The sequence below is a fragment of the Gadus chalcogrammus genome, chromosome 5 (assembly GCF_026213295.1).
Source record: "Gadus chalcogrammus isolate NIFS_2021 chromosome 5, NIFS_Gcha_1.0, whole genome shotgun sequence".
Lineage (NCBI taxonomy): Eukaryota > Metazoa > Chordata > Actinopteri > Gadiformes > Gadidae > Gadus > Gadus chalcogrammus.
The window spans coordinates 18,582,557-18,597,745 of NC_079416.1; the positions used below are offsets into that span (position 1 = coordinate 18,582,557).

General features: G+C 47.6%; 1 protein-coding gene across 2 annotated transcripts; it reads left to right on the forward strand.

Annotated features, from left to right (window-relative positions):
* The first annotated feature begins 2,026 nt into the window (after positions 1–2,026).
* On the forward strand, positions 2,027–15,080 carry LOC130382245 (RNA polymerase II elongation factor ELL-like). 2 transcript variants are annotated; one of them, XM_056589880.1, is made up of 12 exons: positions 2,027–2,188; positions 3,431–3,475; positions 3,972–4,093; positions 6,860–7,023; positions 9,180–9,472; positions 9,829–9,953; positions 10,287–10,950; positions 11,319–11,403; positions 11,836–11,902; positions 12,798–12,969; positions 13,861–13,905; positions 14,023–15,080. In XM_056589880.1, exons 3-12 carry the CDS (start codon positions 4,038–4,040, stop codon positions 14,170–14,172), a joined length of 1,821 nt encoding a protein of 606 aa, XP_056445855.1. In that variant the 5' UTR covers positions 2,027–2,188; positions 3,431–3,475; positions 3,972–4,037; the 3' UTR covers positions 14,173–15,080. The 2 variants fall into 2 exon arrangements, with proteins under 2 accessions (XP_056445855.1, XP_056445854.1); XM_056589879.1 differs by lacking the exon at positions 2,027–2,188 and adding an exon at positions 2,201–2,934 and having other exon boundaries at positions 14,023–15,079.
* The last annotated feature ends 109 nt before the right edge of the window (positions 15,081–15,189 follow it).

A 15,189-nucleotide genomic window follows, 5' to 3' on the forward strand; every position in this document is an offset into this window, starting at 1 on the left:
GCAATGTTATTTTATTTTTTTAGTCTCAACACTGAGCTCTCGTGTGCGTCTGTGGGCTGTTACTCATCGCGTCCGCACTGTGATCCTCTCCCCGTGTTCAAGTGGGGTTTAATTTACGCTCCCAACCATACAAGTCTGTTTCTTTTCCTTTTTTCCCCCCTTCTCGTGTGTTCATTTGTTTTTCTGTGAGCCCTACCCAAGGATTCAACGGTTCCCTTGTATCGTAGCAAATTGAAGCCGTCACGATCCGTTGCCGTGGTGACTGTCTTGAGTGGCCCTCCCTCCCCCGCCTCCTTCTCTTTGGGTACCATGTTAGGACACACACACACACACACACACACACACACACACACACACACACACACACACACACACACACACACACACACACACACACACACACACACACACACACACACACACACACACACACACACACACACACACACACACACACAGTCGCATGCCACCCACTCTTTCTTCTTTTTTATACAACCTCTCCATGAGTTAATGAGTTTATTTTGTTGTAAATAGTGTAAAATGCATTTTGATATCATTGACATGTTTTGATATTTCCAAAAAGAAAAAAAAACACGACTAATAACAATTGATGGGCGAGTAAGGGGGGGGGGGCGGGGAAGCAAACTAATATTCTCGCAACAGTTGTGTTGGTTTGAAAGAGAGTAGCTTGTCTCCGCTCAGCTACACAGAGATCGATCTCAGCTGGGGCTGCGGCCCTCCTCTGTCTCACCTCCACGTCCACACCGGGATCACCCTCCTGGTCGACACGTTGTTCAGTCACAGGCCTCCGCTGTCACACATGCTTTTGGGTTTGGGGGGGGGGGGCGACCCTCTGTTTGGTGGTTGTTGTTGTTTTTCAGTTTTTTGATAGAGCGCAAAAAACGGCCAAACTCGTGTTGACTAAGACTGTGGAGAGCAGATGGCCTTCATGTGCAGAACGAGATGGTCTCCTCCTCCTCCTTCTCTGTAGCTGGGACCCCTCTCTGACCCCCCCTGTCTAACAGCTGGGACCCCTCTCTAACCCCCCTGGGTAGGGCTCGGCTGAACCATCACTAAAGATACCAACGCTGTGGGCGGCGAGACTCATTTGTACGACATACAGTCAAAGGTAACAGCGAGGGGGCAGATTTTACTATGAAGGATTGTTTTTAAATCTATTTAAACAAGTGTGTGTGTGGGAGGGGGGGGGGGGGGGGGGGGGGCTCTGGACGAGATGTGTTCAGAAAGACGATGAAACAGGAGTTTCCTCACTACCTGTACTTTAAAAGCTGTTGTATAAAGTACTCCTCTCCGTCTCTCTCTCTCTCTCTCTCGCTCCCTCATCTTTCTGTCCTGTAAGTAACTCTTGTCACATTGTTGATCATTTCTGTATTTCTATTGTGCTGATGTATAAAACTGTAAAACATTCAGGGTGTGGGAGGGCTGGGGGCGGGGCTTCAGGAGGAAGTGGAGAGGTACGAGGTTCAATAGGGAAAAGGAAAAAAAAAAAGTTTGTTTTGGATTCTTGTTTCTTTGGGTTTGTCCCCCTCTACAAAGCAGTATTGATTGGGCGTTGGGTCCTGGTTAGGAGGGTGTTGGGCTTTGTATCATGTTAGGCTAGTTTCCCATCATAAATGTCTCGTGTAGTAAAAACAGGTTGCTTCTTCGTACGTTTCTTTCTATTGTAAAGTTTCTTTAGACGAAAAAAGTTCCTTATTGAAAAAAAAAAACACGGTGGGAAAAATTGCATCATAAATGTATTTTATTTTATTTTTTTCATCAATTTGTCAGTTGTTTTTGCCTGTGCCCCCCCTTGTTGTAGATACATATTAAAAACAAATAAAAATGACTTCACTCCTTTTTCCATGACGTTTTTCATTCATAGAATATAGGGATTAACCTATTGGTTTTCGCCTCACCCCCCTGTTCACATGAACATGGTAGGAGACCGCCTCACCCCCTCTGGTCACGTGACCAGGTGGAGGAGACCGCCTCACCCCCTTGGTCAAATGATCAGGTGGGGGAGAAAGCCTCAACCCCCCCTGGTTATGTGACTGGACCTGAATACCGCTACTTCCTCTTTTGGTTGGAGGGGGAAAAGGAAAGTGGAAGTGAAGAAAGCAGAGCCAGCCAGGAACTTCTGAGCCTGTTGCCCTGAGCCGCGTGATGTCAGTCGCCGCAGTCTGAGGTTGTGTTCAATATCTGTCTTTTTTTGGCCATTTGGCCACTGAAATCTTCCAGCGTACTTTATTGTAGAGAACCCTCAAATCGTCCTCCACTAAACAATGGAACATATTTGAATAGATATCTCGTAACGAGACGTATATTCAAATATATTGCTATTATTATATGGATATTTCAATAAAAACGGTAACAACGAGACTCTCGTCGATGTTACCGTTGTTATTTAAATATCTAAATGTCAGCAATATTTTGGATACATAAATGGGCCCAAAGAAAGGCATAAAAGACAAACGCAACGAGACCGAAACAACTTCAGACAGATACTGAGAGACGGAGAGGCAGACGTTGCGTAAGCTATACGTAAAAAGCGTACTACGGTGTATTTAATTCTCCTGACCAATAGGGTGCCGAGGTCTGACCACATGGCGTCATGTAGCCTACTCTAGAATTGCGCGCGTTCGAGAAGGGAAGCGGCACACGCACAAACACACGCACTCCAGCCTATATCTGTGAGTGTGTTTCCCGGCGGAGTTCCTCGTGTTTCCCGCTGAGCGGGTCGGGGTTCGGGTGGGTTAGGAGTAGACCAGGTTCGGGTAGCGGACTGCGGACCCGTCGTGCTCGACCATGCCGCTGACGAAGGAGGGGTGCTACGGGCTGGCCGAAGGGGTGCCGGGCCGCCGTGTCTCCGTGTTTTACGTCAAACTCACCGACTGCGCGGCAAGAGCCGTCGACACTTTCCAAAACACTAAGGTAGGAGGCTGTGATGTTGAACCCCGGCTCAAAGTGTGTGGGTGTCAGTGTCCGCTGCTTTGAGACAACGAGCGGGAGGAAGAAAGGTGTTTTATTTCGGAGGTAAAGTTCATGAGGAAGACGTCTCCTCCCCTCAGGGCTGGAAGCGGTACAGAAGTTGTGTAATTCGATGCGGAAATGTGTTGGTGTGATCAGTGTGCTGCCAGGGTGTGTCCCTCAGAGATGAGGAGAGGAACGCTGTGTGGACAGGGAGGACAGGGAGGGACAGGGAGGTACAGGGAGAGGGGAGGAGGGACGGCGTGTCTGTGAATGTCCCTGTGTGTGCATGTATTCAGGATCACGCATTCTGGCTCTTCTGTAACTATATAACTCTAATTCTATCTCTGCAACTATATCACACTCGCTCACTCTAACTCACTCTCTAACCATAGCTATAACTTTCTCTGTCTCTCTCTCTCTCTAACTCACTCTAATTCTTTCTCTCTCGCTCCTACAGAGCCAAACCTCCCACCCCACGATCTGCTTTGCTGGAGACCAGGGGGTAAGATGTTAACTCTTTAATGTTTATTCATCTTCATCATAATGCTTAATCATTCACTCCTCTCTTGTTCTCTCAACCCGTCCAGAGAGAACCATCCTGTCCATGCTTTATAATGCTTTATAACACTTTATTAAATAACCAGAACAAAAATTACAGCGATAAGAAAAAAAAAGTCATCTCCCATCGGATTTTCTTTGAATGTTTGACTAAACGTATTTTAGTCCGATATGATTCAGATTCAAACCCACAGTTTCCTGACTGCAATTCGGTCTGATGTGTGTTCAACCTCCTCTCTCCGCTGTTCTCTCCTGTCCTGGCAGAGGATTTGTGTCTGACGTTGTCTAACCTCTCTGTGACCCTGCCTCTCTTCTCTGTTCTCTCCTTTGTGTCTGACCCTGTCTCTCCTCTCTGTTCCCTTGTGTCTGACCCTGTCTTTCCTCTCGGTTCCCTTGTGTCTGACCCTGTCTCTCCTTTCTGGTCTCTCCCGTCCTGGCAGAGGTTAACGGTCCCGGGCTGTGACGGCGATCTGGAGAGGAGGGTGTTTTCGTTCGGTCTGACCAGCATGGTGCGCCATACCCCCCACGGCAGCTTTGACTGCGTGCGCCAATCGGCCACCAGGTGAGTGTCAGGGCCACTTGGCTCACGCAGAGCTGACATAAGCTGAGAGACCACGCTGATCATAAAGGTAGAACAATAATTGATTAAAGGAACTATAAAAATACGTTATCCGTTATCCGTCTCTCTCTACGTGAGAGAGAGAGAGAGAGAGAGAGAGAGAGAGAGAGAGAGAGAGAGAGAGAGAGAGAGAGAGAGAGAGAGAGAGAGAGAGAGAGAGAGAGAGAGAGAGAGAGAGAGAGAGAGAGACTGACTATTGCCGTTCTCGGGCATGACAGTGAGGGCACACGTGGTGTAGAGACGCTAGTCTTGGACACCGGTCTGATAAACGGCCTACAGCGGGCCTCTCTAGCTGGGCTTGACTCGAGTGAGAGTGTGTGGTTGTTAGGGCGCCACCGATAGGACAGAAATGACCACTGCGTCATTTTGCGATTATCGGTCAATTACTATTTTGTAGCACCTACTGAATGACAACAATAATATGAGTTGTAATGGTTTGTAGTTCAATTGAAATGTATCCCATCGTTCAAAACCATATTTATTTATGTTTTGTATGTTTAATTATTTCTTTATCAAGCTATTTCAAAATTCCCTGATTACAAGAATAAACTAGAATCTGAATTTCTCTAGTCAAACAATATGCAATTAATTGTGCAGTCCTAATATTTCTTCCTGGATGTCAGAAACACACTGAGACAGAGATGCCGTTGTTTTTCTCTGAATCATCAATATCCGTTTCAGTTCTATCTATGGAGAGCAAGAGTTTTAATCTTGTCGGTTTCTGTGGTGAAAACAACTTCCAAGTTCTCAGTAAAGCTGCGGTCCCAAGTGGGGGAAGCCCAGAGTCTATGCAGGTCATGTCAAGTATTGTACCAGGAACCCAGCTTGGCCCACATGATGACAATAAATCATTTATAGTCTATAATAACTTCCTTCACTCCATGTCGTTTTCAAACTAGTGGAATATTGAATACCATACAGAGCAGAAACGACTCCAATTAGACAATCGAACTTCTTTCTGTAGTAGATAGAGCTGCAGTGCTCCGATTCTTTTATTCCAACAGTAGTTGTTACGGCTCAAGACGGGCTGGACCCCAAACGCACGGCACAAATAACCACAGACGAGAGCGGAAACAGTAGAACAGTTTATTAGTCCACGGTTGATCAAGGTTAGTGCATAAGGTTGCGTCCGTTAGGGGTAATACTGAAACCACCGGACGGACGGGGGGGGGGGGTCCGAACCGGGGTTGGACGGGTCGGCTGGCAGGCGAGCCGACGGTCATGCACGACGATTCGACAAAGATGTTAATCCGGCAGTAGAGCAGGGTTGTGGTATAGTTGTGATGGTGATGACTGATAGAGAGAAAGAAGTATTAGGAATGCGCAGACTTGAACACGAGTAAACTAGGAATAGAATCAGGACGCTACTCAACAGGGTTAGTAGTACAAACGACGATCTGGCGACGAATGGCTGGATGACTGGGGTAGTTATCCTGGTGATCCTGAATGCAGATGACTGTCAGGTGCGGGTGATCAACGAGGCTGGGTCGGGGAACTGTGCTGGAATGCGGAGGCCACGCCCCCGCACATGAGGCCACGTTTATATGTAGCAGGGTATTTATAGAAACGAATATTCCCCCCCCTCCGTTTTCAAAAATAACATTGTGCACACAACATTGTTTTCAAAAAAGTTGTCGTTTACATCAAAACGGATAAATACGCCGTTGGGACATTATAACTATGCCAAACCTATGGGCGGCAGTGTAGGGAGAAGGATAAAGCCATGCAAGCCAATCAGAATCCTCAGAATCAACAACAACAAATAACACGAGCGTCTTCCTGTAACAAACAAACTGTAAACATAGGGCGCTCATATGACGTTAAGCATTTCCTGGCGCATAATGTGACGTTTCAGAACCTAAAACCCCGTTTCTACCCGTTGACACGACAACACGTAACCGGCGTTTTCAGAAATCTCCACTTTGGCCGGAGTTTTTAGAAATGATCGTTTTCTGTGACAAAAACTGCGTTTTCGTGTAAATGAGAGGCCAAACCGTGTGAAAATATCTGTGTTTTCCCTTCGTGTAAACGGGGCCTGAGACAACAACAAACAGGGACAGACAAGACTGACACAGAACAAAACTAGTGGCAGCTAGGACCTGGTGGGAGAGACCGTGACAGTAGTGGAATAACAACATAACATATACAGCATGTGCACTATGCGCACTATGTACACTATACCCACTATCTGCTCAGGTTTTCAGTCTGATTTAAAGCCATGCCAACGTCTGTGTTTCATAATCCTGTTGCTCCTGTAAGGTCAGATATGCAAGCTACTCTCTGCTATACAGTCGGTTCTCTCCTTATGCCTTCTTCGTCTGAAGCCCTCATGAGCTCAGTCACCTACAGTATCCTGGGTATCTATTACACTATTCTGCTGTCAGTATTTCCTCGCATGACCATAATGACATTGTCACGCTTAAAGAGGTCTGGGGCTGGCCCAAAAAATATATTTGAAAAAATTAAAATAATAATTATACTACTTATAATCGAGTGGCGCGGTCATCCAGTTGTGCATGTAGGGGAAAAACCCACCTCATTATACCAAATGATGCAACACACACACACACAGTTTAGGCTAATAACAGATAGGAAGTATGGCCGCCGTGTCTTCTCTGGTGAGCACCCCAGATGCCTGCTCAGGCCTGCTCCTCCTACATGTGGTCCAAGTGGCGGAGTGACCATGCTTCTCTTCCCCCCCTCCCCCAGAGATGGTGGAGGGCAGCTGTCCCACGTGGGGCCGGTCCAGCAGAGGCTGACGGTGCAGGCCACGGACGCGTCCTACCAGAAGGCGTATCAGAACTTTGCCCAGGCGGAGGAGGAGACGCGCAAGCGGGCCGCCATCGTCATCAAGGACGGCGGGCGGGGGCAGAGTAAGAAGGAGACTCTCTTTACTACCTGGTGACTGTGCTGTGTGTTATTGTTCTGAGAGAGAGAGGGTAGGCCATCACTTCACGGTCAGCTCTCCTCGTGTGTGTGTGTGTGTGTGTGTGTGTGTGTGTGTGTGTGTGTGTGTGTGTGTGTGTGTGTGTGTGTGTGTGTGTGTGTGTGTGTGTGTGTGTGTGTGTGTGTGTGTGTGTGTGTGTGTGAGAGACACACCACCACTTGACGAACATGAAGCATGAATGTCTACCCGGGTCGTGTGCCTGGAAACAGTCGGTGACGGAGGTGTTTTGCCACGTAAATAGGATGTAAGCAGATGAATCCCGCCGCACCTTTTTTCCATTAAACAGAGACTTTGTTGTTTTCTGTTTCTTCTTTTTAAGTCCTGACCACCGAAGCCACATCCTGTGAAACTTACACATGCATGCAAAACTCACTGAAGTTTTCACTGGCGTTACGTTACTTCCTGGTGTGTGCGTGCGTGCGCGCACGTCGTACTCTTTCAGTTTGCAGAGAAATCCGATCTACTTCCTTGTGTGGCCGCTACTGTGGTTACTTCGAGGAAGGGAAAATTGTTTGCTACGGCCTATGGCAATAAACATTTTATTTGTTAGTTATTATATACCAGATGATAAATCTTAGGGTTGGGGATAATAAGGTATACTATATATCACAATAACTAATGTTTGACAACAACCATATTATATCAAATATTTAACAAATATTTGTTGTTCTAATTTCCCTCACACCTTTTTAATCCATGTTTTTGAAGCACCTTTAGTTTGTTTCAAATCAGACCTCACACATTCATCTTCATGGTTTGTGTTATGAATTAATCTCCTTCAGTTTATCATAAACCAATAACGTAGTACAAGACAGTCCGTGATAAGTCCATGTGACCTAATGATGGCCCTGTTCAAACAAGATAAATATCTGGTAGGGGTGTGACGATACACTCAGCTCACGAGACGAGACACGATATTCGGTTCACGAGAACGAGACGAGACGAGATTTTAAGAAAACTACAATGACAAAATATATGACTGGACCAACAGACTTTTATTTAACCGAGTTGCACAAGCATTTTGAAATGTTTTATTCTAACTCTTTACATGCATTAAATTGAAACTAAAAGTAAAATACATTTAATTAAATTATTCTCTTTTATTCAAGTGCAAACAATATTATGGGCGAAACCAAATCAAAGTTCTACTCCATCAATACAGAGGGCAAATAGTGCAAACAGAGTCTGACCAAGTATGTCACTGACAACTTGGTATTGTCCGTGTCTTATCAGTCACTTTACTGCCATTCATCATTTCCGCCGGGTACCCAAAATGTTGCCAAACAAATGATTTAAAAGTGGCGGGGGCATCTTCGACGGTAATGAGATGCTAACCTCCTGGTTCTGGTTCTGGTTCTGGTTCCAGAGAGGCTAACCTCCTGGTTCTTGTTCCAGAGACGCTAACCTCCTGGTTTTGGTTCTGGTTCCAGAGACGCTAACCTCCTGGTTCTGGTTCTGGTTCCAGAGAGGCTAACCTCCTGGTTCTTGTTCCAGAGACGCTAACCTCCTGGTTTTGGTTCTGGTTCCAGAGACGCTAACCTCCTGGTTCTGGTTCTGGTTCCAGAGAGGCTAACCTCCTGGTTCTTGTTCCAGAGACGCTAACCTCCTGGTTCTGGTTCTGGTTCCAGAGAGGCTAACCTCCTGGTTCTGGTTCCAGAGACGCTAACCTCCTGGTTCTTGTTCCAGAGACGCTAACCTCCTGGTTCTGGTTCTGGTTCCAGAGAAGCTAACCTCCTGGTTCTGGTTCTGGTTCCAGAGAGGCTAACCTCCTGGTTCTTGTTCCAGAGACGCTAACCTCCTGGTTCTGGTTCTGGTTCCAGAGACGCTAACCTCCTGGTTCTGGTTCTGGTTCCAGAGAGGCTAACCTCCTGGTTCTTGTTCCAGAGACGCTAACCTCCTGGTTCTGGTTCTGGTTCCAGAGACGCTAACCTCCTGGTTCTGGTTCTGGTTCCAGAGAGGCTAACCTCCTGGTTCTTGTTCCAGAGACGCTAACCTCCTGGTTCTTGTTCCAGAGACGCTAACCTCCTGGTTCTGGTTCTGGTTCCAGAGACGCTAACCTCCTAGTTCTGGTTCTGGTTCCAGAGCGGAGGGTGACGGTGAGGGCCCCGGGCCCCGCCCTGGTCAGCCTGGCCAGGCCCCGCCCCGCCGGCCAGGCCCCCCTGGGGGGGACCCCGAGGAGGAGGCCGGTTGCGGCGGGGGTGCGGAGTGCCCAGGCGGGCGTGGCCGGGCTGGAGACGGAGAAGCGGCCAATCAGGGAGAGGCTGGTGCACCTGCTGGGGGTGCGGCCGTACCGGAGGGCGGACCTCCTCCTCAGGCTGCAGCAGGACGGACTGACGGACGGGGAGAAGGAGGAGCTGGACCAGCTTCTGCTGGAGGTATGTCAAGCTAGTGCTATCGCTAGTGCTAATACTAGTGTTAAACCTATTGCCAATTCTAGTGCTAATACTACTGCTAATGCTAATGCTAGTGCTAGTGTTTTTAAAAGCTCAGTTTAAACACATCGTTCATAGTGCAGATGAGACATGGGTTTGGTCCTGGCCCATTAAGTGCTTTATACACAACTCAATTCTCTGGCAAACAGTAATCTATATATAGACTAGGTCTATCCGTCGGTCTGACTGTCTTTCTGTCTGTCTGTTTTCGACAAATGGAAATAGAAGAGGAGGAGGAGGAGGATTGGGGTTCTGCGGTATGCTTTAGGGTAAATGTTCACCATGTTGTGGATGTCCAGGTGGGCCAGCTGAACAACAGAGACCAGACCCTGGTCCTGAGAGACCAGCTCTACTCAGAAGTCCAGAAGGACTGGCCCGGATACACCCCCCTGGACCAGACGCTGCTCAAGAGGCACCTGGTCAGGTAATAATAATAAAATAATAATAATGGATGTATTTCAATAGCGCCTTTCTCACACTCATGGTCGCCGCACAGATCATCCCCGTGATGATGTCATCCCGTGTTGACGCCAGCCCATGATGATGTCATCCCCGTGGTGACGTCATCGCTGTGATGACGTCATCCCGTGGTGATGTCATCCCCGTGGTGATGTCATCCCTGTGATGATGTCATCCCTGTGGTGACGTCATCGCTGTGATGACGTCATCCCGTGGTGATGTCATCCCCGTGGTGACGTCATCCCTGTGATGATGTCGTCCCCGTGGTGACGTCATCGCCGTGTCTTCCTGTCCACAGGCGTATGTTCCGACCGTACAGGAGGCGTCTGTCGGTCCCGGGGGCCCAGGTCAGCCCGCTGAGGGACACGCCCAACTCCTCCCCCGCCCGCCACGCCCACAGACCCCGCCTGGCGGAGGAGCACCCCCCGGGCCACTCCCCGGCCCACAAGAAGCCGCGGGTGTCCCGCGTCTCGGCCAGCAACGGGGGGGTCGCCGTGGCGACGGGCGCCCCCCTGGCGACGGACACCGCCACCCCGCTGCGGAAACACCCCGCACGCCCCGCCGGCCGGACGGAGGCGGGGGGAGACGTCGCCGTGACGACGGAAGACGTCAAGCACAACAAAATAAACAGCAGCAGGGGGAAGGCCCTGGACCCCCGTCGGCTCTCTGACTCCCTGCAGGCCGTCCGCCTGCAGAGGGGGGGGCGGGAGGAGGAGGCGGCGGAGGAGGTGGTGATGGTGTCGGAGAGACTGCAGCCCTCCTTCTCCTGCTCTACTCCGAGGCCCAGGGAGAGCCATAACCGTCTCCCCCAGGGGGGGGGCCCTCCCCCTGCCCGTCTCCCCCAGCACGGCCCTCACACCCGGGAGGAGGGCCCCCCACCCCCTGCTGAGTCTCCTCAGCCCAGGGGCCCCAAGACAGAGCGGCGCCCGAAGAAGAGGGGGACAAGCAGACTCGGCGAGCAGGTGAAGGCTGGGGAAACGCAACACAACCCTGGGGCTGACGCCACACAACACGACACAACCCGATACAACACAACACTGGGACTGACGCCACACAACACAACACAACCCTGGGGCTGACGCCACACAACACGACACAACCCGACACAACACACCACGCCACTGGGGCTGACACAACACAACGTGACACAACACAACACAACACTGGGACTGACACCACACAACACACCACACCACTGGGGCTGACACAACGCAACACAACACGACACAGCGGAATCTCTTCTTATCCTCTTTGGTTTATAATTCAGAGTGTTTCTTAGGGATTTGCCACTGAGTGTTGGGAGGTTGTTTTCTTATGTTCCTGTCATCAGGAGAAGGTAAGGAGTGGAGACGGGGAGAGGACAGGAGGGTCAAACCCAGGAGAGCTGGAGACCAAAGGGACCTCTGAGTGTAAAGGTAGGGATATCCTATACTGCCATCATAGACTTGACATAATTATTCTGTTATATGTATTGATCATCCATAGTGGCAAACTAGCATGCACACACTACACACTGTACACACACTACAAACTGTACACATATTAAACGCTACACACAATACACACTGTAAACTTTGCTGTACATACGCCACACACACTACACACACGCTACAGAGGACACACACGTACACACGCTACACGTAACAACCGTCATCCTATTCATAATAATAATAGTTTCAGAAGTAGAGTGTCCCCTAGCTCTACTGCTTCCATGAAACACACTGTTGTGAAAGGTGGAAGGAGAGTGTGAACAGGAACATAGGAAGTTCTCTAAAACACAACCAGGGTGAAGGCTGGGTACTGACGTGTTTTTCAGCAGCGTGTGATGACTCTCTGTCGCTCCTCAGACACCGATGGGGCGTGCCGTGACTCGGGTGTGCTGCGCGATGCCGGCCCCATGACGGACTACCTGTCGTAAGTCAGCCCTTCTGTTTGTGCTTCAGCGCGTTTAACCTCGTAGACCCCGGCTCTGCCCCACTCCCCCCTGCGGACGTTTCCTGCTTACACACCTCCTGCTACCGGAGGAGTTATACTCTGTTTACGATGCGTTTTTATCAGTTAATTTGTATATTATGTGGAATAAAGCATGGGCACATGGCGATGGTGCCAGTACTCTGAACGTTAACAAGAAATGCGCTGTTATGTTAAAAGTTAAAAGAGCACTTCTCTTCAGAAGTTACATGGCTCTCCCTTCACTGGTGGGGCGTGTCCGTCCAGATGTATGACGGGCAGCTCAACCGGCCTATCCGGGTACGGTCCACCTGGGAGGGGACTCCCGGTGAGCTGAGCCTATTGTCGTACATCTGGGGGGGGACAGGCCCACCAGGGATGTCAGCGTGGGATCGGTTTTCAAATGGTTTGTATTGTAATCAACCGCACTCCTTGGTAAAATAGATGCCCTTCTGTGTCTTGCTCGTCTTCTTCTTTTTTTGCTTCTTGATCTTCTTCTTCTGCTTCTTGATCGTCTTCTTCTTGTTCTTCTTCTTGATCGTCTTATTCTTGTTCTTCTTCTTGATCTTCTTCTTGTTCTTGTTCTTCTTGTTCTTCTTGTTCTTCTTGTTCTTCTTGTTCTTCTTGTTCTTCTTGATCTTCTTCTTGTTCTTCTGGTTCTTGCTCTTCTTGTTCTTCTTGTTCTTCTGCTTCTTGTTCTTCTTGTTCTTCTGCTTCTTATTCTGCTTCTTGTTCTTCTTCTTTTCCTTCTTCTGCTTCTTGTTTTTCTGCTTCTTCTTCTTCTTCTTCTGCTTATTCTTCTTGTTCTTCGTGTAATTCTTCTCCTCCTCCTCCTCCTCCTCCTCCTCTTCCTCCTCAGGGCGTACACAGTGATTCTTGACCAGCAGCAGCGCCTGCGCTACAAGCAGGACTTCAACCAGGAGTACCAGGAGTACCGCGGGCTGCACGCCCGCATCGACGACCTGACGCGGCAGTTCATGAGGCTCAACACACAGCTCAGGCAGCGCAGCCGCGGTTCCAGGGAGCACAAGGTGGGGGTCAGACGCAGGGTTCCCTCCAGCACTTTACAGCTTAGACGGCCACCCAGGCAACACCCGATAGCCGCCTCAGCTACATCATCCAAAAAAAATAAAAGATATGGATTTTTATTGTAAATATAAATACAAAAGTATTAGGGCTGTCAAGCGATTAAAATATTTAATCACGATTAATCGCATTAATGCCATAGTTAACTCACGATTAATCGTATATATTTTTTTCTATGCTAAATATCCCTTGAATTCTTTGTCCCATTATTTTTTCTCATTTTAATGCTCTTATCAACATGGAGAAGTGCATCGGCTTGCCTTGTGCAAATGTTTTTTTATTGATAACAACATTGGCATATGCTGATCAAAACAGGACGGTACAAAAAAAAAGCCTATAATGCAATTTAACGATGAACATACAAAGATATGCCTTGAACATAGCAGTCAGGCTACTGCTTCTTTGTTTTGAGCCCAAAAAAAAAAAATATTGCATTTGTTAAAAAATAATAATTTGCGTTAATCGCGCGTTAAAAAAATTAACGCTGTTAAAATTGGTTTGCGTTAACGCCGTTAATAACGCGTTTAACTGACAGCTCTAAAAAGTATAAAATAAGCAAAACCTCATTCACTCTATGTGTATAGATGGACAGACTTGCAGAACAGGCTGAAGGGCAACAGCCTGACACCCTAAATGGTCAACCTGTAAAAGAGTGGCGGACTCTTTTGATACTGCGCTATACAAATAAATTTGACTGACTTTAATGAGGTAATAGTAAATGTGGTGAATACCATGTATTTGAAAGTAAATCTTAAATGTTCTAACGGTGATAAAGTTGGATGTTGTTTTGAAGAGATGACATCAAGGTGGAACTAACTTCATCTCTGTGTTTGCAGACGATTCGCAATCAGATTCTGCAACAATATCGCACCATTAAAAAGGTAACCATTTAATTTTATTATCTCATTTTATTTTAAACGAAACACTAATTAGGGTTACAAAAACCGAAGCCTGATAACAACCGTTTGTCTCGTCATACAACTGTACCTTTCTTCCAGTTCAATCCAAACTACAACCAAGACAGGATCCGCTGTGAATATCTGCACGACAAGCTGGCCCACATAAAAAAGCTCATCTCTGTGTACGACCAAACGGCGTCTAGCTCTGAGCCATCGCAGACCCACCAGGTTCCTGCCAGCGGGGATTAAGATAAGCAACGACACATTAACCAGGACCTGAGAGGGTTAACGCAAGAATCGGTCCTGTCATGTTCCAGGGTTCTCGTGACGTTTAGCTGTTTGCTCTAGAAGCCTTGTGTTCTGACACTGCTGGGAAACAATCAAGTTGCCCAGCAGTATTTAGTTGTTTTCAGTTTTTAATTGTTGATTGAATCAACAATTAAAAACCCTAGCCTCAGTATGTATTTATTATTATTTTTTTAATCGGTTAAACACACTTTGGAACACGTTTTGTAATGTATGGGTTAGGAATTTTGATATTATTGGCTTGAAATCACGAAAAAGCGGTCAATTTTGCCATGGTACTCACATGGTCTTCAGTTGGTCTGTAACAGAGATATGGAGTCATTATACTCGACATCACCTGAGAGGACAGCCGGCTGGATACTCTAAACTCCCTGTTAAACTGTGTGTGTGTGTGTGTGTGTGTGTGTGTGTGTGTGTGTGTGTGTGTGTGTGTGTGTGTGTGTGTGTGTGTGTGTGTGTGTGTGTGTGTGTGTGTGTGTGTGTGTGTGTGTGTGTGTGTGTGTGTGTTTCCCCGTCTCTACGGCATCACAGGGAACTAATTCAGTGACCGGGATATGTGAATGACCGCGAGTTGCGAGTGTTTTGCATGAATGATCAACCACGCTGAATGTATTTGGTTTATATTGGTCACAGAGACTTGACTTTGAATGTTGAATGTATTTGGTTCATGATGATCACAGAGCTTCAACTCTGAATGTTTAATGTATTTGGTTCATGTTGGTCACACAGCGGTTGCTCTGAACTTTGCCTTCATGTAGAGTTTCTGTAAATTCATAAGCAGTTTTCTATTTTTTTTATTCTCCTGTTTCCTATTAAGCGTTCAATAAATTATTTGATATATTGGTAGATTAATTTATTTTTAGAGGCTGAAGTGTGATTTCAAGTCTTGGAATGGAAGTCTTTCTATGATGAGGCGTCTCTGAGCCAACTTCACTTGTTACAAATGGATCTAACTTGAAA